At 38.6% G+C, this 24,799-nt stretch overlaps 1 protein-coding gene across 1 annotated transcript in view; it reads left to right on the top strand.

Moving 5' to 3' along the window:
• The first annotated feature begins 214 nt into the window (after window positions 1-214).
• The window catches only part of DISP1 (dispatched RND transporter family member 1), a 206,517-nt gene continuing 181,932 nt past the window's right edge, over window positions 215-24,799 (top strand). Inside the window, exon 1 of the mRNA XM_057727291.1 lies at window positions 215-337. Coding sequence (XP_057583274.1) covers window positions 289-337 — 49 coding nt within the window. The 5' untranslated portion in view covers window positions 215-288. The remainder of the gene's footprint in view (window positions 338-24,799) is intronic.

Raw genomic sequence — 24,799 nt, 5'->3', positions numbered from 1 at the left:
GAAAGAGAAGCAGCGCGGAGAAAGATTTTTGGCGCCTCGGCCCTTTAGGGCAAGCCCTTCTGCTCCCAGCCGAGGGCCAGCGACCCTCTCTTTACCCGGCGAGGAGTCTCCACGCTCTAGCGCGACCCCGCGGTGCCGGGCAAGCTCTCGGGCAGGCGGGGAGCCGGCGGGGCGCCGACGGGGCGGGACTTCCGGTCCCGCTCGCGAATGCTTTCCGGCGCGAGGCGGAAGCCCGGCTCCGGGTCCGGATCGGAGCCGGAGAGCCCCAGGCACTTGTCTCCTCAGTGGATGCCTCTTGGCCCCGCCGCTGCCCCGCGCCGCGGGACGGGGAGACCGGGTAGGGACGGGAGAGTCGGGACTCCCCGCGCGGGCAGAGGGAGAACCGGGACCCCAGGTTTGAGGGAGGGGACCAGGCTTGGGGGTCGAGGGGACCGGGGCAGCCCTGAGGGCAGCCGTGAGGGGTTGGGGAGGGAGGCATCGGGGACCCTGAGGCCGAAGAGGCCCTGAGAAGGGGAGGAGGGTGGCGGGTGACACTGGACAGGAGGCATCCTGGAGGAGAGCAGTCCCACTTGGGGGAGTGTCCCGGGACTTGGCAGATTGTGAGGGTGGCACGAGTTGGCCAAGGTTGGCTTCCAGGAGAGGTGAGAGAGGAGGGAGTCAGTCCTCTGACTGTACATGAGAAGGACGTCTTGACCTAACGGATCAGAAAGATGACCAGCCACCTATTGGATGCTGAACTCGTATTGCTTCATTTGCAATTAATGCTCGGTTTTTGATGTGGGTTTTTTTTTTTTTTAAAACCCGTGTGGATTTCGGGGAAGAATTTACATTCCCAGGGAAAACTTGAACTCTTCCTCACCTAGGTCCAGCGTATGCTGCATTTCTTTGTCAAACAGATAGTGCTGTGTTCATACCAGCAAGCCAACCAAAGTTTTCCTTTTGTAATAGTATCTACCTTGCAGAGTTTAGGTTGTCTTATTTCCTTCATCATGGAATGAACTTCTAAATGCTTTTAGAATTACAGTGATAATTACATGGAAAGCCAGTGCCGTCATGTTTGCAGTACTGTTCATTGTTTTTCTTCCTAACTTTCTAGTATATTTTTACTGAAAGTTATCCTATTGTGCTTAGATTTTGAGTGTAATCCGTAAAGGCAATTTTAGATAAGGGTGCAGCCAACTAGCAATTCCTAAGGATTTACTGCTACTTTTTATTTATGCCTCAAGGAAAACGTATATATTTGCCATTGGTAGATCTTTTAAAAATGTTGATAACCCAAGATCTGTTGTTATATACACATTAGTATATTTAGTTTTCCTTATTGGCCATTGTGTAGTATGTGGGCTTGCTTTTATCATTACCAGAGGTAATTATTATTCATTTTAGTTATTGTCTACATTTTATTCATGTTTTATTGACTTCAGTTAATATGTACTTCCTAATCTACATCATATAATATCTCACTTCTGCATGATTACAAAGGCTGCTTTAGCTTTAAATGGCAAATTTGTATTTTTGTCACAAACTGGGCGAAGTACCTAGGGAGAGCTCTAACATTGTCATTGGTGGAGGGTGATATCTGATGATTGAATCTTTTGGTTGTTTCATATTTCAAGTGTTAACATTTTTTGTTTTTAAAACTACCGTATTGGTACAGGTATCTTTTAGATCTGATTTGGTGGCCTGACTTGTACTAATTCAAGTAAACTAGAACAGTCTATGTTTATTGATGGCTTGGTGTCTTGCTAGCTTATAAACTCTTTTATCCCCCAGCTTGAATGAGGCATAATTGACAAATCAAAACTGCATATATTTAAGGTGTACAACATGATGATTTGATATACACATATATTGTGAAACGATTATCACAATCAAGCTAGTTAACAAACCATCACTTCACATAGTTACTAATTTCTCTCTTTTTTCTTTTTGTGGCGAGAACATGTGAGATCTACTCTCTTAACAAATTTCAAATATACAACATAGTATTATTATTATAGTTTGTAAACCCTTGATGGCCTTGAAAGTTTATGCTTGAGAAAGATAGTTATAATTTCCTTATGTTTAGGGGCATAGCTGATACTTACAAGTGAAAAGCATTGCCTGTGCTGTAGCATGTAAGTGTGCAAATTGAATAGTTTTTCAAATTAGAAAGTGAAAAGATGACACTGATCTTTAAAGTTATTGAATTAACTACCATGTAGATTTCGATATGTCTTAATTTAGTCTTATTTCTTTAAAGTAGACAACACTTTTCTGAAAAGGCTTGATCTAATTTTTCCATATAATCTTGATTTTAAAATGTGTGCTTCCCCCTTTTCCTTTGGTTTTGGGAGAAAGCCTGCATTAGATGTTAGTTCATAGTTGAGGAAGTGCTCATTGTTGTCCTGCCTTCTGTGGCAAGTTTCTTGTCATATATCTGAGTAATATGTTTGAAATTTTGTTGCCTTGTGCTCTGGATAATCTTTGGAATTTTTGTTCTTTGTTTTAATTGTTGAGTAAATTTCTTAGCCTTCTCTTGAAAAATTCTATGTATTATTCTGTAGGATTTAGATGTATTTTATAGTCTGACCATTAGTGGCCTTTTTTAAATCAGGGTGCAGCAAATTACTAGTTATTCTTATGGATTTACAATTCTTTTTATTTCTGCTACAGTGAAATATGTATCTGTGCATTGGAAGAACTATTAAAACAGCTATAGTCAAAACTGTCTTCATATACACATACTAGCACATTTTGTTTTCTCTGATCACCAGTTTGTGATATGTGAAGTAACTTGCTGTATTGAGTTTTTTGGTTCTGTACTCCCTGATTATCAATTTTATTATTATCTAATCCATTCTCAGTTATCTGCATACCGTAGTGAGAAAGTCATTCCCTGCCTTTTGATAGAATCAGGAGGAGTTATTACAGCTGAGGAATACAGCATTTGGACAGGGAGATACCAAGCAGAGTGTTGATCTGCTGATTTACCATCCAGCTGCTGCATTGCCTTTGATGCAAGATGGCCCTCAACAAGACTGGCCGACGCATAGTTGACCCCTTCTTTTAGTGTCTCTTTCTGTCCTTTTTCTTTCTCTGAGTTAGACCTTTTTTCTCATAGAGACTCAGATGACCTGGCCGTCAAAGTGACTCAAGGGGATCAGAGCAGCCAAAAGGACTGCAGTTATGTTAGTAGAGCCTTGTCCATTCTGCTGAGTCTGATCCCATACATCTTGGCAAATTTTCCAGCCTCCAGGCATTAAGTTATGGCTGTGAACCACTTGTTTACATTACTGTTGTTTGAAAAATAATTTTAATACTAAATCATAATTGATCAGAATTATATAAATGGACTCTACTTAGTTTTGTTTTGAGTGAGGCATCACATTAAATTATACATGAGCTTTTCTGTTAAAGTGTTAATGATATACCTCACAGTTACAAATACTGTAGAAAATACACTAATTGCCTTTAGTTTTTGTTGTTGTTGTTAGTAGTTTTTGTTTTTGTTTTTAATTTGAGATCCTGAGGACAAGAAAAGCTGTTGGATAAAAGATTTGGGCAGAGGTTGGGGAGGGTGACTGTTACTGGTGACATATTAAGGGGTAATGTTTGGAGCTGTTTGCAGTGGTTGGAAGGAGTGTCTAAGGTTGTTCTGAATTGCCACGGTCTGGTGATGATAAAAAGCAGAAAGACTTTTAGTTGCTTTTATTATTGTTTTAAAATACCCTGCAAACAGTGTGTTCCCTCATTGGCTGTAGCTGACAGGGAAGGAAATCCCTCCCACCTCTCCCACCTTCGTGAGAATGACCTGGCAGAGGCTGGTAAGTCAAAGTTTATATGGCAGTTAGGAGTGTTGGAGAGGTTTAAGGGAAAGGTTGAAATGTGAATAAAGTCAAATATTGAAGTTTATTTTCAAAATTGAGAGGATGAAGTAATGGAGATTGATGAGAACATTGTAGATGTGCGAAGACCAAGCACTGTATATGAGTGAACTTGCCTTAATTACAGCAGAGGAGGGAGGGCAGGCCCTAGGAAGTGATATATAATCAAGTTTTAGACTTTCCCACAAGAAAGACAAGAGCATCGTTCAGCTCCTAATATTTTAAACCTAAATGATGACTATTTCATAGTAATTGCATAAACTTACAAAAATCAAAATAGTACAGGGAACCACCTGTATACCCTTTATTCAGATTCACTTATTTTTAACATTTTACCCCACTTTGCCTTATCAATTAAGAATAAGAGCACTTTTGTTTAAAGTAGAAAGCTCATATAAAATATACTCCGAAGTTCAACTGCTAACTTAATTTCTTTTCCTAATAAACAGTTTTTTTTATTGGTTCTAATTATCTGAGTTCTAGAGCTAGAAAGGACCTTGGGAGATAATCTGATTTGACTCCCTTAAAGGTGGTAAATGTTGACCAATCCAGGACAGGTGGGTTTTGAATTCTAAACCTCTGTAACCTTTTCCAGGGTCTTATCATCTTGACAGGAAGGGTTCCTTTGTCTTTTTGTTGCTTTGTGGCTTATACATTTTCATTTGATGAAAACAAGCATGCAAAATGTTATTCCTTAGACCCACCTGAAACCTCCCTTGCATTCATTTAAATCCACCTCTTCCGAATCTCGTTTCCTCTTCCTATAGAATACAACTGAACAACATCCTTTTCAAGAACACGCAACCTATTCTGTAATAAAAACCTTTCCTTGCCTAAGACTGTCTTTTTCCCTTGAGGATTTCTACCTAAAACGTGCTTTCCATCTCTTTAGTCAACTCACAAGTCTTTATCTTGGTTCATCTATTAAGAGTCTGTTTTTCATATCCTTTTCTTTTAAAATTTATTTTATTGGTTTTTTTGGGTCTTTTTTGCTGTGTGCAGGCTTTCTTTAGTTGCGGTGTGGGGGCTACTCTTCCTTGTGGTGCGCAGGCTCCTCATTGCTGTGGCTTCTCTTGTTGCAGAGCACAGGCTCTAGGTGCGTGGGCTTCAGTAGTTGCAGCACATGGGCTCAATAGTTGTGGCACACGGGCTTAGTTGCTCCACGGCATGTGGGATCTTCCTGGGACAGGGCTCAAACCTGTGTCCCCTGCGTTGGCAGGCGGATTCTCAACCACTGCCTCACCTAGGAAGCCCTCATATCCTTTTTAAAGTGTGGTGAACAAAGTTTAGAAGACTCTGACTAATGTAGAATAATAACAATGATAATTTATGTGTAAATTATTTAGGTGGTGCTTTTCTTATACAGTCATTTGATTCTTAGGGCAGGACAGGTGGTATCCCTATTTCAGAGGTGGAAAAACCCGAGCTACAGAAAGTTCAGTGACTTGCTCTACATCCTACAGAGCTAGGCTGGGTTGGAACCTGTCTTCTAACCCTAAATCCAGTTCCTTTTTCCACTACATCTCACTTTGAGTTCCTTATGGACCATGTATTTTTAAAAAATTAATTAATTAATTAATTTTTAATTATTGGCTGCATTCGGTCTTTGTTGCCATGCACAGGCTTTCTGTAGTTGCGGAGAGCGGGGGCTACTCTTCGTTGCAGCGCATGGGTTTCTCATTGCAGTGGCTTCTTTTGTTGCAGAGCACGGGCTCTAGGCGAGCAGCTTAAGTAGTTGCGGAGCATGGGGCCATTAGTTGTGGCTCACAGGCTCTAGAGTGCAGGCTCAATAGTTGTGGTGCACTATCGTAGTTGCTCCAGGGCCTGTGGGATCATCCCAGACCAGGGATCGAACCTGTGTCCCCTGCATTGGCAGGCGGATTCTTAACCACTGTGCTACCATGGCAGGCCCCTGTACCATGTATTTTTAAATGTACCTTAGAATCACTTTGGCCCTCTCAATTCTTCTCCTCTTTCACCAGCATAACTTGCAGTTAGGGAAATAAAGTGTTTGTTGACTCAACTTGTACTTTTTCTTCCTCCCTTAAAATAATATCATTGCAGATTTGGAGTGACCCTGTAGCGGTCCCTTAATCCAATCTTCTACCTGGTTTGGGTACCCTCATAACACTTCTTATCCCAGAGGACTTTAGGCCCTTGTCTGAATACATAGAGAAATAAGGTGTTCACTTGTTTTTTATGCAACCTTGCTTCGTTGTTCGGTGGCTCCAGTTATAAGGTTATTCTTTTATTAAAATAGATCCAAATTATCTGTTGTGGTATTTTTTTTATCTGTTGGTTTTAGTTATATCACTCAGAGAAACATAGATCTATTTTCTCTTTGCTATATAAAATTTTGTCACATATTTGAAGATAATGGTCTCCTATTATCTCTCCTTCAGGTTAAATAATGCCAATACCTAGATCTCTCACTATCCTGATCGTCTTGTTCTGGGTGCTCTAGGTTGTCAGTATCCTGAAAATACGGCTTCTATAATTGTCTACACTATTTTAGATGTCTGGTCAAGGGAGCAAATAGTGGGGCTATTACTCCCTGTAAGGTGGACACCATATTCTTTCTGTTATTGCATATTCAATATTATTGAAGTCCAAAATTGCGTTAATATTTTAGCTGATACATTTTGCTCTTATATAAAGCATTTGGTAAGCCAAAGCTCCCCCAGTTTTTGCAGGAACTCTGTTAGTCTGGTCCCTGTACTTGTACAGCTGATTTTTAAATTGAAATATATGACTTTATACTTACTCCCTATTAAATTTTTCCTGCCTGTGTTTTAGCAGTCCAGCATTTTGGCCTACAAAGATATATTTTGGTCTGCATGTTCTTGTTTGCTTATTAACTATCCTGTTTAGCAGTCTCATCTTCATTTATAATACTTATCCCTTAAAGCTTGTGTTGAGTCAGGGCTGGCTTTGGGCTGATTGTAGCTAAATAGCTAATGTGCCTTGTACGATTGAGAAGCAGATCATTTATGGATAATTTTATACAAAGTTTTCTGCAGAGAAGCATGGCAAATGCTAGTTCTCTGGACCTGGTTGCCTTATTCCCTGGGGAGACCCAAGAATTACTTACAGGCCTTTTCAAAGCCTTTATTGTTTTTATTTTTTGTTTGTTTGCTCCCTACTACTCACTTTTACATGCATGTCTCTGAAGACTAGAAAGAATAAATCATTAGAATTATGTTCCAACATACCTGTCTCTCTCTTAGCTCTCAGAACTGAATGTCACCTCTTAACCTAGAGTAGTTGAAAACTTGGTTTAAAGAAAATATCTGGGACGTGACCTTGCTTATGTTTATGGTTTTGCTCTGGAGTTTAGTCTTTGAACTATATATGGACTCTTATCCACACCTTAAAGACTTAAAAACTGCCATGAACTGGAAAAAGCTTTCAAAAAAAGACTTGTAGAGGGAAACAATAATTAATATTCTTGGAAACTAGACTTGCCAATGGCCTTAGTCCATTATATATATATTACATATAAAATAGACACGTGGAGATTATTTCCACTTTTAGTCAATGTCAAACCTTTAAATTTTAAACTAGTAATCTCTTACATAGTGCAGATATTGAACATTTCTGCCCTCTTGGATGCTGTTCTAGAGCTACTCTGTGTGAAACAAAGGACAGCTCTCAATGACACAATTTAACGTGGAAAATGGACTCTCTCAGTGTAGAATCTTTGTGTCTGGTGCTCAAGGGCAGTTGCCTCAGTGATAACTGGGTTCTTTCATTGACTCTATTAATCACTGCCAGTTCTCTTCACAATTGGGTAGTAGTAATCACAGCGGCAGCTCCAGTGTGCTGGAGGACTTAGAGGTCCTAAGCACTTGGCTTTCACAGCCATTTCTTGAATATTTTGTACAGAAGGGGAAAGGAGATATGGTAGCTACACCTACATTGAGACGTCTAGTGTTTTGCTGTAAAAGTGGCTTCAGATAGCCACTTAAAGTTGTGTTTGAACCCTTGAGACACGTTAAATTTGTTTCAAAATCGTGGGCAAGAGTTGTGTCTGTGTTAGCGAAATTTGGTTGAAAAGGCTTCCTTAGTTTAGATCAGTGGTTCTTCACCTGTCAGAGGCAACACTCTATTTTAATAACATACGTTTTATAGTTCCTCCTTCACTATCCTGAAATGAATTCATAGATATACTGTAACTGCTTGCAAACCTGACTGCAAAGAAATGAATGTAACATTCTAACTGTAATATAAACGAGAAATAAAAATAAAGTCAATAAATGTATTTTTTAATGTGTATATGCTCTACACGTACCAAGTGGTTAACTTTTTGTACCTGTGTCTAGAATTACTGTGACTGAAATCATTGCAAATGCAGGCTTATTCAGATAAATTGTACTACGTACACTGAATTGTATTGCTGTCGTTGAGAGGATTTTCCAAAATGGTGAATTAATAACTCTTGGCAGAATTCAGAGAAAAGTTAAGTACAGTCTTGCCTTGACTTTCAGAGCAGATAGATTTTGGGAGAACTTAGTGATTATTAAAAATGTGAGAAAGAGAATTTCTCTTCATATGTTAAATGGAGTAACAGTCTAGGCTTAGATAATTTAAACAGGTTTTTCATCCACATCTGTTTCTAGTGGGGTATTAAAGCATCATGGGGGAGGCAGGATAATCCTCTGTTGTGCAGTACTGTCTCTAGTGTTGCAGGGCATGTGGCCTTCCTCAGTACACCAAGTGCCTTCAGTGCCCCCAGTCATTGTCAACAACCAAGAAATATTTTCACAAACTTTCAAAACATCCCTTAGGGTTTAAAATTAAACCATATTATTTTTCAGCTTTGTAAACTTAAAGGAAGCCAGTTTCTTTTCAGAGTGTGTGCGTAGAACTGCCTTTTTAGATGAGGGATGACAAATATGTTTTAACATCACAATTCTGATTCATTGGAGGCGATTTTCATGAGTGTTGTGTTAAAAATTCTGAGGCAAAGTCCAACCTCAGTAGGAAAGAGTATTGTGATTGATTAGTCATGTCTGCCATAGGTAGAAGGGGGAATGGCTGCATGGGGCAGCTGCCACATATCCCATCTCAATATAGCTCAATATATCTTAACCCATTGGGTACTGTACCCCCCTACCCCATGGGATTTGGGAATACATGGGGAAGATTTTGGTTGTCATAGTGGGGGTTGTGTATTTGCGTAGGTAGCATTTACTGTTCAGGAATCAGGAATGCTAAATGACCCACAATGCTCTGATTAGTTCCACAGTGTGGGAAAATATCCCATCCAAAAAGCTCAAAGTCCCTCAGGGAGGAATAACCAATCTAGCTTGGAAAACAGTCCGTTTATGGAACCTATTCTGAGCCAGGTGGTCACTGCGCTGGATATAGAGGTATTTTGGCATTGAATGGGAGTGTACCATGTGACCTCCAGGGTCTTTTCCAGCTCCATGATTTCATGAGTCAGAGGTCAGCAAACTATGGCCCTGAGGCCAAATCTGGTCTGTTTTGGTAAATAAAGTTTTATTGGAATACAGTCATACTCATTCGTTTATGTACTGTCTTTGGCTGCTTTGGGGCTACAATGGCAGAGTTGAGTAGTTGCGAGAGACCTGATGGCCTGCAAGGCCTAAATACTACTGACCCTTTACAGAAAAAGTTTATAAGTACCTGGTATCAGTAATAATTTCTGAATGGAACCAGCATGTGAACTGATATTATTGAACACTAAATATGTCATTCTTATGTCCTTAATAGTTTCTGTGTTTGTTGTGATTCTAAAATCTCTTTCTATGTCCATGTAGCATGGAGGACTAATCAACAGTAAAACTTAGAGCTGGAGAATTCCCAGCTTGATTCTGCAAATACCACTCAATAAAGTAGTGCAAGTCTACTGTTTCTCTTTGTCTGGTTCCTTAGTTTTTAAAATTGGACTGGTAAGTGACTTTCTTCACAGTCATGTTATACCAACTGCTAGTTATGAAACACTTCAGAAGCCATGAAAATGAGAAAAAAAAAACGAATATCAGAATCTTCTGAAATCAGTTTTGGAGCTTAAAAATTCAATGTGGAAAACAGCAGTGTTCTTTTTCTCCCTATGTATTTTAATACAGAAAAGCACAGTGAGATAATAGCATTGCTCATTGTTGGTGTTGTGTAGAAAATACTAACTTAAAAAATAACATCTTGGTTGCATATTTCAAATGCTTTAATATTTTAAAGAGGTTGCAAGAAACAGACATCTGTTAATCCTTACTTACAAAAAGAACAAAATACCAGTTTGAGTATTCAGTATGTCGGTGTATCAGTCAGGGTTCTCCAGAGAAAGAAAACCAATATCATTTGTGTATGTGTGTGCTTTTTAAAAGAGATTTATTTTCATGAATTGGCTCACGACATTGTGAGGGGCAAGTCCACAATTTATAGGGTAGGCTGGCAGGCTTCAGGTCAGACTGATGCTTCAGTCTTGAGGCAGGATTCCTTCTTCTCTGGGAAACCTCAGTTTTTGCTGTTAAGCCCTTCAACTGATTAGCTGTGTCCCACCCACATTATCCAGGTTAATCTCCTTTGTTTAAAGTCAATTTACTGTAGATATTTACCACAAAATACCTTTACAGCAACACCTAGATTAATGTTTGATTAAATAACTAGGTACTATAACCTAGCCAAGTTGACAGATAAGACTAATCATCACAGTTAGTATTTAGAATACTTTTGGTATATTAAACTAATATGTGGTACTTGAAATAGTGCATAGTAATTAGTTAATAGGAAAGTGTGTATATTCATAGCCTAGTAGTCTTTAAGGGATTACCTGGGTTTTCAGTCATGTCAAAGAATGGAAAATGGACAATTTAATCAACCTTGTCACCCTTTGAAATTTATAAGTTTTTCTCTGTTTTTATGGTTTTAATGTGTATTAATTTTTAAAAATCTGAGGTGCCTTAAGTAGTTTAAAAAGTTTATAACAACTTTTCCATTTTCATAAGTTAATGCTTTTGGTAATCTTTTTGCATAAAAAAATTTGTAGATCTGGGAATTAGTCTTGAGCTTATTTTGTCTTAATTCCCTCATTTATGGTTGAGAAACTAATCCTAAAAAGGTCAGTGATTTTCCCAGGTAACATATCAATAAAGAACCAAGATTAGAAGCCAGATCTAGCCAGGTCTAGTTTCTAGTCCAGGGCCTTTCTGCTATAAGAATGGTTACAGTTAAATGATGCTAATCATGGGCAGGTTTTCTGAAGAGGGGGTGATTTTGAGTATTTAAGGGAGTGAATATGAAATTCATGCCATTCAATGACACTGGGGGGAGGGGAAGGACAGTGTGAAATGTGCATATCTTAAGATACATCCAAATGGACAACGTATTCATTCGGGCACATAGTAACATGGGAGACCCCTGGGGCTTGAAGAGGCTTTGCTGGTAAGTATAAGCTAGCCATTGGATGATTCACAGGGGTTATTCCAAAGGACCTTAAGAGTAGGGAACACATGGACCAAGAAAAGTTACTGAGAGAGCATTCCTTGTTGAGGAGGTTAAGAATAATGTGTAGCTGTTGAAACTCAAGTGCTCTCTGTAAGCCACATTGGGCAAGAGTTTGGAAATCCTCTTGAGGGAATTTTAAGGACATAGGGCATAGAGAAAAGGTTGGATGTAAATAGATCCTTTAGAAGGTTGCCAGGTTTCAGGTGTAATCTGAGCTTCCTTACCTATAAAATAAGCATAATAATACCTGAAGCACATAGTTGTTATAGGGATAAAGGTGATAGTGTATATAATGTGCTTAGCATAATGCCTGGCACATAGTACTCAATAAACAATAGTATTTATTTTATTATTATTACATCAGGGCAGCTGGCTGAGGGTCTTATAGAAGCTATCACTAAAGTAAGATCCTTTTTTTCCCACTTCCTTTCCCCTATTCTTTATGTCACCTCCACAGCTCTTTATCATGCTTTTCTTCCCCCTCAACTATTTTTTATTATCCCCCCAACAGGGAGAAAATTATATTAAAAGACAGAAATGAAACACTAGGGAACTTTTCAGCATGCTTTTTGCTTCAGGTTTCCTACTTCCAGGCAGGTGCATATCTCTAACTCTGTATAGTACTTCTCTACCTCTGTGATCCTCAAGCCAGCTCCTTTTTGAATAAACTGTGCACCTTTTTGGGGGCCATATTTCAATTGCAGAATTCCATTTCATCAAATTGAAAGGATGTACTTTACTACAGCACTATCTACGATTAACTTTATTGCCCCTGCCCCCCTCCCCCAATGCACGCGCGCGCACACACACACACACACCCACCCACCCACACACACTTTGGAATTTAACTATGAAGGTATGGTTGGAAAGGGAAATGGAAAGTACAAGATTTTGAAGTAAGTCCTCCTTTTCCTTTTCAGAGGGTTTTTCCTTTTAGGTTTGAGTAAAAAACAAAATATTTGATGGATTTCAGCTCCAAAGATAACTGGTTAAAGAAAAAGATGTTTTCTATGATAATTGTATCTTAAAATACAAAAACACTTAATGGAGACTTAGTGGTAATCAAGTGAGATTCTTTTTCAGTGTATGGGCTCAGGTTGATTTTTGTTTGGTTGGTTGGTTTTTTTGACCATGCTGCGTAGCATGTGGGATCTTAGTTCCCTGACCAGGGATTGAACCCTTGCCCCCTGCAGTGGAAGCACGGAGTCTTAACCACTGGACCTCCAGGGAAGTCCCATGGGCTCAGGATCCACTAGTGAGATTACTAGATATGAGGCATACAGTATCTGTCTCAACTTTAGTGTGACTATTTCTGAACCAGACCTGTAAACCATTTTACTTGTGTTCAGAAGGCTGGTAGAGTTTGCACTTGACTTAGAGTGACTTAGCTTAGTTATCATTCTAAGGAGCTTTTGCAATGCTTGGAGATCTGTTAAAGCAGGGTTCTTTCTTGGAACCCTCAGAGCTGGAAGAGAGCTTCTGTGCACAATTTTGTATGCTAGGTTAAATTTAAATTGAGAAGTTTGTGTATGTCTACATTCATAAGCGAAGGAGTTAAGAAAAGCTTGAAAGAGAAGTGAATTTGAATGTTTCTAGTGATCCATATTTTTTTCAGAGATGCAATTAAATAAACATTGCTTTCTGAATGATTTTCCTGTAGTTTGATCATAAGATGGAACAACTTAATATTTTCAGACCCCAGTGTTTCAAATTATGTGATATTCTGTTTCACAGTCCTACAGTTGATAAGTATTAGTAGTCTATATTGACATTTGATCTTTAGTAAGACACGCTGGCAATTACTGTCTCTAAAAAAAACAGGTAAGTGGTGTGTTGATCGTTAGTGTTTGTTCTCTGATGCTTGGTGCACACTCTCCTGCAGTCTCTTCGTTTCCCAGCTGTTATTTCCTCCATTGGATAATGATGCGTTCTCATCTCACAAGTGCCCCATGCATTAAAATCACTCATTTCTCTTTCTTTTGTCCCTTAACCTCTCCTCCAAATGATATCTCCATTTCTCTCATAACTGATAGCTAATCCATAATTATTTGATTAAGTTAATTCATAGTAAGGGTGGAGTGACTGATAGACCAATCCCAAGGTACATTATGTAAGTTATATGTATTTTAAAGTGAAATTTGTAAGACTAAACAAAAAAACCTGTGGACTCAAGGAATTAGCAGATGGTTTAATATATAGAAATTGCTTGTTTGCCTTGTTATTTCAGACTTCCTTTTTTTTTTTTGGACTCCCAGTCTCTAAGAGAACGTATTTCTTCCCTAGAGGAGAAAGAATAAGGGAAAGAGACAGGACCTTTTTAGTTTGACAAGGAGGTATAGCTACTTCTTGACTTTTTTCCTTCTCCAAGTCTTTCCTCCATAATCTCACTATATATTTTTTGTTTGTTTATTAAAATACTCTTTTTGTGAAATATAACTCACCTCTTGGTTGCAGGTTCCTATCTCCCAACCTGCCAAAAGAAATTCTCTTAATTTATATGTTGTCGAATTACATGTTCTTCTATGAAACTTATGATCTTACTTTGTTTTCCAGAATAGTTATAAGTTCTATTCACATGATGGATTTTTTTCCATCAAGGAGTAAAAGTCACTACTAAATGTGTCCTGTTGTTGAAAATGTCTCTAATAATACTAGTCTCTATCTATTGATAATATACTATATGACAGGCACTGCACTGGGCATTAATATGCATTATATTCAGTTCTCACAACAACCCGTATGTAAGTATTTATATTTCCCTTTTAGAGATGAGGAAAGTTTGCAAAGAGTAAATGATTTGTCTAAGTTTATATTACTTATAAATGGTGGAACTAATTTTAAAGCCTATCTGCTTTTGATTATACACTGTTCTCCTCTGCATTTCAAAAGCACCTTAAATATTTTGGTGCCTGTACCTACAGTACTTTTTAGAGAGTGTGAGCAGCATGTTGAGTCCAGAATTTTTTTGTTTTGTATATCTGCCTACTCCTAAAAGTGTTTTATGATTCCTTTGTTCCACTTTAAACTTTTATTACTGATGAATGTTATTTTTCAAGGATGGTACTATAATTAATGTAGCATCTAGCATAAAGTAGTAGATGCCTAATATTTGCTGCTTGGAGAGAAACAACAACAAAAAGAGGTGGCAGATAACGTAGGGGGGTAGTCACATAAAAAATCATTTCTTTTGGAATGTGAGGCAGGTACATTCCTCATATTACAGCACGCTGCAGGACAGGGTTAGAATCCAAGCTTTGATTAAAATCATGCAAATTCTTTTATTTCTTTGCTTTACAACCACAGGTTTTTGCCAGCTGAAAAGAATAATGGAGAGTAATGATGAATGTATTTCCATCTGCTGCAAAAAAACAAAAACAAAAACAAAAACAAATCAAAATGACATTTAGACAGTTTCATTCTTTTTAAACCTAGATAAAAAGGATGCTTTGAAATAAAGAGTAAATTAGTGGCTACCTAATAAGCAGTTATTAGATTCCTGGGCTAGAAGCCTGTTCAGGTGATACTGACAGTGGTTGCTGCCAGTTAACAGTTCAGTCTCAAATAGTTTCTCCCTGGAGGTAGTGTAAGCATTGAAGCATTTTCCAGAGTCTTTCCTTTTCACCCCCAACTGAGAGGTTTTAGACAAAGGTGTTACTTTCCCTAACTGGTTAGGTTTTCTTAGGCTGTCAAGGTCAAAAGCAAACCAACCTTTTAAAATTATCTGCAGTGGATCCTTTTACTCATTGGAACATGAGAAAACTAAGGTATTTTGAATAGCTAATATCTCAAATATATTGCCCTCCCTGCCAGCTGCTAAAGCTGGGGGAGGGAGGCACATTGAATTGCTGTGCTTACAGAATAGTTGATGGTTTTTGATTCTTTTTGACATTGTTGTGGTTTATCATGGTTATCCCTCATGATTGATCCCAGGTGGGCTTGGCCTGCAGTGGCTTGAAGCAGGGTTTTGGTTCCCGGCCAGAGATTGTAGTCAGGCCGCAGCAGTGAGAGCGTTTAATTCTAGCCACTACACCAGTGGCCAGTGACAAGGCCCTGGCCCTTCGGCTTTGTAGAAATGAATTCCCACAAAAACGGGAAGTAGTGAAACAAGTCAAGTGTTTATTAGGAGGAAAAAGAGCATGTGTGAATAGACACACACGGGTGGGCTGAGAGAGACCCGCCCTCATGGCAGTTTGAATCACTTATATGGGGCATTTCTTCCAGCTTTCCCCTGGCCATTCGTCTTGCTTTGTCTGGTTCTGAGTCCATATTTGGTTTATCTCAGGGTACTCCCACATGTGCCTGTGCATCTCTTAGCCAAGATGGATTCTAGTGAAGAGGCCTCTGGGTAGGTTGACATCACTCATTTTTTGACCTCCAAGGAGCCTGTCTGCTCATGTATAGTCAGGATGTTCTCCTTGACTTGGAGATTGAGAACTATGTGGTCTCTATCTTTTACCTGAACAGGGCTCAGCTCTTCTCTCACTCCTGCTGTTTTGGAGTATCTGTCCACAGGGGACAAACTCCAGCTGCTCAGCCTGGGGCCCTTTTTTTTTCCCCATATCTTTTTTTTTTTTAAGCTCTTTATTGGAATATAATTGCTTTACACTCTCGTACCAGCTTTTGATGTACACCAAAGTGAATCAGCTGTATTTATACATATATCCCCATATCCCCTCCCTCCGCGACTCCCTCCCACTCTCCCTGTCCTGGCCCTCTAAGGCATCACCCATCATCGAGTTGATCTCCCTTTGTTATACAGCAACTTCCCACTAGCTATCTGTTTTACAGTTGGTAGTGTATATATGTCTATTCTACTCTCTCACTTCTTCCCAGCTTCCCCTTCGCCCCCCACCCCCCCAGCCCTGTGTCCTCCAGTCCGTTCTCTGCATCTGCGTCCTTATTCTTGAGCCTGGGGCCCATTTATCTCCTACCTCGAGATCATTTCAGCAGCAGTATAGTATAGAAGAATTTCATTAGTCCCTTAATACTGTAATTTAATTATTAGTAATTAGATCTCTGGGCTCAAGTGAGTAGATTAGTAGTCACCTTTATGCTTTACTAATTTTTAATGATTTAATTTGTGGTTCTTTGGTGTTGGCTTCCAGGTTATTATATTTGTAGAATGTTGTATGATGGGCATTAGGATTATCTACTCCCATCAGGGAGTGAGAACATAATTTCTTTATTTAACTATGTAGGTGATTTTTGACACTTCTGCTGGTGAGGTGTCTAAAACAACTTTAGAAAGAGGATAATAATTACACGACTAGCTAATAATTATTAAATACTTACCCTGTGCCAACCATTGTGCTAAGTACTTTACATCTGTTTTCTAATTAAATCCTCATTGTAATCTTATTAAGGGCCATTATTATGCCAACTTCACAGATACAGAAACTGAGATATATGGAGGCTAAAAAGCTTGCCTAAGTTACACAGTAAGTAGATCTGGGATTTGAATTGGGGCCACCTGACTTCAGGGCTATAGCCCTTAACTGCTCTACTGTATATCAAGCTGATGTCTTCTGTTTTATTCATATTATTATTAAGATTTACACTCATAAAATTCTCCCGTGTTTTTTCCTATTAGAGTCTGTGTATACAGATTTTCCATTTCTGTTCTCATAAAACTTTTATCTTTAGTTTTAGTTTCTTGCCAGTTGGTTTCTTGCAAAACTTTTAAAGCTTTTACCATTTTTATTCCAAGTAAGAGGCTTGTGTCATCTTGCTGACAATTTGACATATGTGCTTTAAAGTTGGGGGTAGTCAATTCTTTGTATTGGTAGAAATGAACAGTGAAAGCATTTATACTTTATTTGGATTATAAGTTTTTGGGCAGATGTGCCATTTGAAGTTTATCTGAGACACATATAGAAATTAATTTTTATTCTTTAAAGGTGCAGATGGGGAAATGCTGGAAGCATCCTGTGCAGAAGGGAAAAAAAAATCCACTCAGAATTTAAAATTGGTCATGCAGAATTTAAAAAGTGGGTGAGGGTATGGATAATCCGTATATAGGCTGTTGAATTAAAAGTTTTTCACATTTTTTTTGTCCTTAGTGTCAACTTTTATAACACTGTTATTGGGAAATATTTGACTAAGCTTTTACTGAATGCTTTAATTTTGGAAGCATAACACCTAAATCCATGAAATAATCTTCATACAAGAAGATGTTATTTTATTGTATTTTGGGATTACATGCTCATTCTGAATTTCGACAAATTGTAATTAACTAAAGTGAGTTCCACATCTTTGAGGTGACATAATAGTCATTTTTTTCCCCCAGCAAGTAGTGGATAGGAAGAGTAGGTAGCTATTTAATAAAGCAGCCACTGAGTTTCTTTATCTTATATGAAATGATAACCTTTGCATTTTGCTATGGAAGGGGCATTTGCTTCAGATCGAACTTTATCGTCCAGAAATCTAAGTATGTTTAAGCATAGTTTTGGAGCAATAATAAGCTGGAGGTACTACACATAATATAATTTTATTTGGAAGCTTTTTAGTCCTGAATAATGAAGGAATATAACAGAAAGTCAAAGAGGCAAGTATGACTGAATTCTATGTAATAGTTGTGGAATTCATGATTGAAAGTCTCATTCAGGCTAAAACAATGACCTCCTGCTTATTAGTGAATAATATGCTTCAGTGTCATGAAAAGAAGGTTAAGGAAAAAGATATTTGTGCATCTTTGTGGGAGGCGTGCTACTATTGTGTGTTTGCTCGTTAACTCAAGTCATAGGTTAAAAACTTTGTGTTATTATCTCTTTTTTTAAAGATGAAGAAACTAAAAAAAAAAAAAACAGGAAACTGAATTTTAAAAAGCCAATGACTTGTCTGTGGGAGGGTCTGTATCTTCTGCACCCTCTTTGGGGAAGCCTCTTGTGTCCATGATTGAGCCATAAAAGGCTCTTTGGTTTTAAGTCATAAAAGGCTCAACAGTTTTGAGTCACTTGAAATAGGCATACCTTTGGTTTAAAAGAAAAAACAATAAAGTTCAGAATATTTACTGTTTGCCTCGTGTGAAACCTGATGATAAGATATTTGAAAGGATATATTTTTTTCAAGAGCTCTATGGTCAGAAGTTGGCATAATTGGAAGCTGATATTCAGTACTTTATAGGAGTTTTTTTGGTTTGTTTGTTTTTTAAAGTCCTCTCTGTTCTGTTTAGTCCTGCTCCTCCCATGGGAATTTCTAAATTGACTAAAACTCCCTTCTGGAACTCTTGCTGACTTTGTGTTCCACCAGCTCTGTCTACTTCACTTCTTCTTCTTCTTTTTTTTTTCTTTCTTTTTCTTTTTTTCTCTTAAGAACTTTTATTGAGATACAGTTAACAGACAATAAATGCATATATTTAGAGTGTACAATTTGGTATCCCAATCTCCCAATTCATTCCCCTCCAACCCTCCCTGCTTTCCTCACTTGGTGTCCATATGTTTGTTCTCTACATCTGTGTCTCTATTTCTGCCTTGCAAATGGGTTGATTTGTACCATTTTTATATAGTCTGCATATATGTGTTAATATACAATATTTGTTTTTCTCTATCTGACTCATTCACTCTGTATGACAGTCTCTAGGTCCATCCATGTCTCTACAAATGTCCCAGTTTTGTTGCTTTTTACAGCTGAGTAATGTTCCATTGTATATATGTGTCACATCTTTTTTATCCATTCATCTGTTGATGGACATTTAAGTTGCTTCCATGTCCTGGCTATTGTAAATAGTGCTGCCATGAACATTGGAGTGCATGTATCTTTTTGAAATAAGGTGTTCTCTGGGTATATGCCCAGCAGTGGGATTGCTGGGTCATATGGTAACTCTTTTTAGTTTTGCAAGGAACCTCCATACTGTTCTCCATAGTGGCTTGTATCAATTTACATTCCCACCAACAGTGCAAGAACGTTCCCTTTTCTCCACACCCTCTCCAGCATTTACTGTTTGTAGATTTACTGATGATGCCCATTCTGACTGGTGTGAGGTGATACCTCATTGCAGTTTTGATTTGCATTTCTCTAATAAATAGTGATGTGGTGCAGCTTTTCATGTGCCTCTTGGCCATCTGTATATCTTCTTTGGAGAAATGCCTATTTAGGTCTTCTGCCCATTTTTTGATTGAGTTATTTGTTTTTTTTGATATTGAGCTGCATGAACTGTTTATATATTTTGGAGATTAATCCTTTGTCTGTTGATTCGTTTGCAAATATTTTCTCCCATTCTGAGGGTTGTCTTTTCGTCTTGCTTATCGTTTCCTTTGTTGTGCAGAAGCTTTGAAGTTTCATTAGGTCCTGCTTATTTATTTTTGTTTTTATTTCCATTACTCTAGGGGGTGGATCAAAAAAGATCTTGCTGTTATTTATGTCAAAGTGTGTTCTTCCTGTGTTTTCCTCTAGGAGTTTTATAGTGTCTGGCCTTACATTTAGGTCTTTAATCCATTTTGAGTTCATTTTTGTGTATGGTGTTAGGGAGTGTTCTAATTTCATTCTTTTACATGTAGCTGTCCAGTTTTCCCAGCACCACTTATTGAAGAGGCTGTCTTTTCTCCATTGTATATCCTTGCCTCCTTTGTCATAGATTAGTTGACCATAGTTTATCTCTGGGCTTTCTATCCTGTTCCATTGATCTATATTTCTGTTTTTGTGCCAGTACCATACTGTCTTGATCACTGTAGCCTTGTAGTATAGCCTGAAGTCAGGAAGCCTGTTTCCACCAACTCCGTCTTTCTTTCTCAAGATTGCTTTGGCTATTCGGGGTCTTTTGCATTTCCATACCAATTGTAACATTTCTTGTTCTAGTTCTGTGAAAAATGCCATTGGTAATTTGATTGGGATTGCACTGAATCTGTAAATTGCTTTGGGTAGTATAGTCATTTTCACAATGTTGATTCTTCCAATCCAAGAACATGGTATGTCCCTCCATCTGTTTGTGTCGTGTTTGATTTCTTTCATTAGTGTCTTATAGTTTTCTGAGTACAGGTCTTTTACCTCCTTGGTTAGGTTTATTCCTAGGTATCTTATTCTTTTTGCTGCAATGGTGAATGGGATTGTTTCCTTAATTTCTCTTTCTGATCTTTCATTGTTAGTGTATAGAAATGCAAGAGATTTCTGTGTGTTAATTTTGTATCCTGCAACTTTACTGAATTCATTGATTAGCTCAAGTAGTTTTCTGGTGGCATCTTTAGGATTTTCATATATAGTGTCATGTCATCTGTGAACAGTGACAGTTTTACTTCTTCTTTTCCAATTTGGATTCCTTTTATTTCTTTTTCTTCTCTGATTGCTGTGGCAAGGACTTCTAAAACTATGTTGAATAGTAGTGGCGAGAGTGGACATCCTTGTCTTGTTCCTGATCTTAGAGGGAATGCTTTCAGTTTTTCACCATTGGGAATGATGTTTGCTGTGGGTTTGTCATATATGGCTTTATTATGTTGAGATAGGTTCCCTCTGTACCCACCTTCTGGAGAGTTTTTATCATAAATGGGTGTTGAATTTTGTCAAAAGCTTTTTCTGCATCTGTTGAGATGATCATGTGCTTTTTATCCTCCAGTTTGTTAATATGGTATATCACATTGATTGATTTGCATATATTGAAGAATCCTTGCATCCAGGGATAAACCCCACTTGATCATGGTGTGTGATCCTTTTAATGTGTTGTTGGGTTCTGTTTGCTAGTATTTTGTTGAGGATTTTTGCATCTAAATTCATCAGTGATATTGCTCTGTAGTTTTCTTTTTTTGTAGTATCTTTGTCTGGTTTTGGTATCAGGGTGATGGTGGCCTCATAAAATGAGTTTGGGAGTGTTCCTTCCTCTGCAATTTTTTGGAAGCACTTGAGAAGGTTTGATAAATGTTTGATAAAATTCACCTGTGAATCCATCTGGTCCTGGTCTTGTTTGTTGGGAGATTTTTAATCACAGTTTCAATTTCATTGCTTGTGATTCATCTGTTCATATTTTCTGTTTCTTCCTGATTCAGTCTTGGAAGGTTATACCTTTCTAAGAATCTGTCCATTTCATCCAGGTTGTCCATTTTATTGGCATATAGTTGCTTGTAGTAGTCTCTTATGGTGCTTTTTATTTCTGCTGTGTCTGTTGTAACTTCTGTTTCATTTCTAATTTTATTGATTTGAGTCCTCTCCCTTTTTCTTGATGAGTCTTGCTAGAGGTTTATCGATTTGATTTATCTTCTCAAAGAATCAGCTTTTAGTTTTATTGATTTTTGCTAGTGTTTTCTTTGTTTCTATTTGATTTATTTCTGCTCTGATCTTTATGATTTCTCTCCGTCTACTCACTTTGGGTTTTGTTTGCTCTTCTTTCTCTAGTTTCTTTAGGTGTAAGGTTAGATTGCTTATTTGGGAATTTTCTTGTTTCTTGAGGTAGGATTGTATTGCTATAAACTTCCCTCTTAGAACTGCCTTTGCTGCATCCCATAGGTTTTGGATCATTGTATTTTCATTGTCATTTGTCTCTAGGTATTTTTGGATTTCCTCTTTGATTTCTTCAGTGATCTCTTGGTTATTTAGTAGCGTATTGTTTAGCCTCCATGTGTTTATGTTTTTTACAGTTTTTTCCTGTAACTGATTTCTAATCTCATAGCATTGTGGTCGGAAAAGATGCTTGATATGATTTTGGTTTTCTTGAGTTTACCAAGGCTTGATTTATGACCCAAAATGTGATCCATCCTGGAGGATGTTCCATGTGCACTTGAGAAGAATGTGTAATCTGCTGTTTTTAGATGTAATGTCCTGTAGATATCTATTAAATCAAGCTGATTTATTGTGTCCTTTAAAGCTTGTGTTTCCTTATTAATTTTCTGTGTGGATGATCTGTCCATTGGTGTAAGTGGGGTGTTAAAATCCCCCACTATGATTGTGTTACAGTCGATTTTCTCTTTCATAGCTGTTAGCATTTGCCTTATGTATTGAGGTGCTTCTATATTGGGTGCATATATGTTTATAACTGTTATTTCTTCTAGGGTATTCTTGGTTGTAGGTTCTTCCCTTTCATCACTTGAAATATATCATGCCACTCCCTTCTGGCTTGCAGAGTTTCTGCTGAGAAATCAGCTGTTAACCTTATGGGAGTTCCCTTGTATGTTATTTGTCGTTTTTCCCTTGTTGCTTTTAATAACTTTTCTGTCTTTAATTTTTGTCACTTTGACTACTATATGTCTTGGCATGTTTCTCCTTGGGTTTATCCTGCCTGGGACTCTCTGCACTTCCTGGACTTGGGTAGCTATTTCCTTTCCCATGTTAGGGAAGTTTTCAACTATAATCTCTTCCAATATTTTCTCAGGTCCTTTCTCTCTCTTGTCTCCTTCTGGGACCCCTATAATGCGAATGTTGGTGCGTTTAACTTTGTCCCAGAGGTCTCTTAGGCTGTCTTCAGTTCTTTTCATTCTTTTTTCTTTATTCTTTTCCGCATCAGTGATTACCACCATTCTGTCTTCCAGGTCACTTATTCTCCCTTCTGCCTCAGTTAATCTGCTATTGGTTCCTTCTAGTGTATTTTTCATTTCATTTATTGTGTTGCATATCTCTGCTTGTTTGCTCTTTACTCCTTCTACGTCTTTGGTAAACTTTTCGATCTTTGCATCCAGTCTTTTTTCAAAGTCCTGGATCATCTTCACCATCATTATTCTGAATTCTTTTTCTGTAAGGGTTCCTATATCCTCTTCATTTAGTTGTTTTTCTGGGTTTTTATCCTGTCCCTTCATCTGGTACAAAGTCCTCTGCTTTTTCATTTTCTCTATCTTTCTGTGGCTATGATTTTCAGTTCCGCAAGATGAAATACTGCTGATACTGCTTGATACTGCTGTCTGCCCTCTTGTGGAGGAAGCTATCTAGGAGGCTCCTGTGTGCTTCCTGATGGGAGGGACTGATGGTGGGTAAGGCTGAGTGGGCGGAGCTCATTAAGACTTTAATCCGATTTGGTAGGTGGAGCTCAGTAAAACTTTAATCTGCTTGTCTGCCAATGGGTGGGGCTGTGTTCCCACCTTGTTGGTTGTTTGGCTTGAGGTGACCCAGCACTGGAGCTTACAGGCTCTTTGGTGGCGCTAATGGCAGTCTCTGGGAGGGCTCACGCCCATGAGCACTTCCCAGAACCCCTGCCACCAGTGCCCCTGTCTGCTCAGTGAGCCCCAGCTGCCCCCCACCTCTGCAGGCAACCCTTCAACACCAGAAGGTAGATCTGGATCAGTCTCCTATGGGGTCACTTCTTCCCCCGGGTCCTGGTGAGCATACTTTTTTGTGTGCCTTCCAAGAGTGGAGTCCCTGTTTCCCCCAGTCCTGTGGAGGTCCTGCAATCAAATCCCGCTGGCTTTCAAAGTCTGATTCTCTGGGGATTCCTCCTCCCGTTGCTGGACTCCCAGGTTGGGAAGCCTGATGTGGGGCTCAGAACCCTCACTTTAGTGGGTGGACTTCTGTGGTATAACTGTTCTCCAACTTGTGAGTCACCCACCCAGCATTTATGGGATTTGATGTTAACACTATTGCACCCCTCCTACCATCTCATTGAGGCTTCTCCTTTGTCTCTGGATGTGGGGTGTCTTTTTTGGTGAGTTCCAGTGTCTTTCTGTCAATGATTGTTCAGCAGTTAGTTGTAATTCTGGTGCTCTTGCAAGAGGGAGTGAGCTCATGTCCTCCTACTCTGCCATCTTGATCCTCCATCTCCTGTCTACTTCACATCTGATTGGCACAGTTTTGCTGAGGTTAATTTGGAACTTAATTGGCTTCTTTGGGAGACTTAAGATCTCAAACTGGCTCCTCTAAGACCTCTTTCTTCCATTGCTTATGCTCCTGTTTCCTCCTTTTGCCACCTTCGATCTTCCGTTCAGCTTCCTTGACTCCTTTGATAGGTCCCCCGTCCAGCCTTTATCTCTTCCACTCTCTATTCGTCTCTGCCAGACGTTTTCCACTCCAGCCCCTCAGTTACTTGAACTCTAGGCTCCTGCTCTCAGGGGACTCAGGGCCCCTCCAAAGTAACAATTTGAGGCTGAAAAGAAAAAAGGCTAATTCGATGGAATATTTTTTGTTGTCAGATGAACTTAAGCGACATCCAGACAGCTGCTAGAATTCTCCTCGGTAGCTTGCCTAAAATGTAATTCACAGTCTCCATAAGAGTATATATGAGGAAAAGCGAAAATTTAAAAAATCTTCTCCACAGATATTGGTAGAAAGCATTAGCCTCATATTGAGTAAGTTACCTCAACTGGTCCCATTTGCCAGAAACACAATTCAGATAAAGAAATAAATGGATAAAATCCAGTGATTTTGTATTACTATGTTTTACTGACACATGGCTGAAATTTTAGAATGAAAACTATAAAATCTTTACATGTGTCTGTTTGTATGTGTATGTGCATGCATACTATGTATATGAGCTATTTTTCTATCTCTGGAAGGTATTACCAAATTAATTTATAAAATCCCTTAAAGAAGTTCTGTTCAAATTGGCTTAGAGATAAATGAGC

The sequence above is a fragment of the Hippopotamus amphibius genome, chromosome 3 (genome assembly GCF_030028045.1).
Source record: "Hippopotamus amphibius kiboko isolate mHipAmp2 chromosome 3, mHipAmp2.hap2, whole genome shotgun sequence".
Classification (NCBI taxonomy): Eukaryota; Metazoa; Chordata; class Mammalia; order Artiodactyla; family Hippopotamidae; genus Hippopotamus; species Hippopotamus amphibius.
Note: the sequence above shows the minus strand (reverse complement) of the source record. Positions and strands in the feature narration are given on the sequence as shown.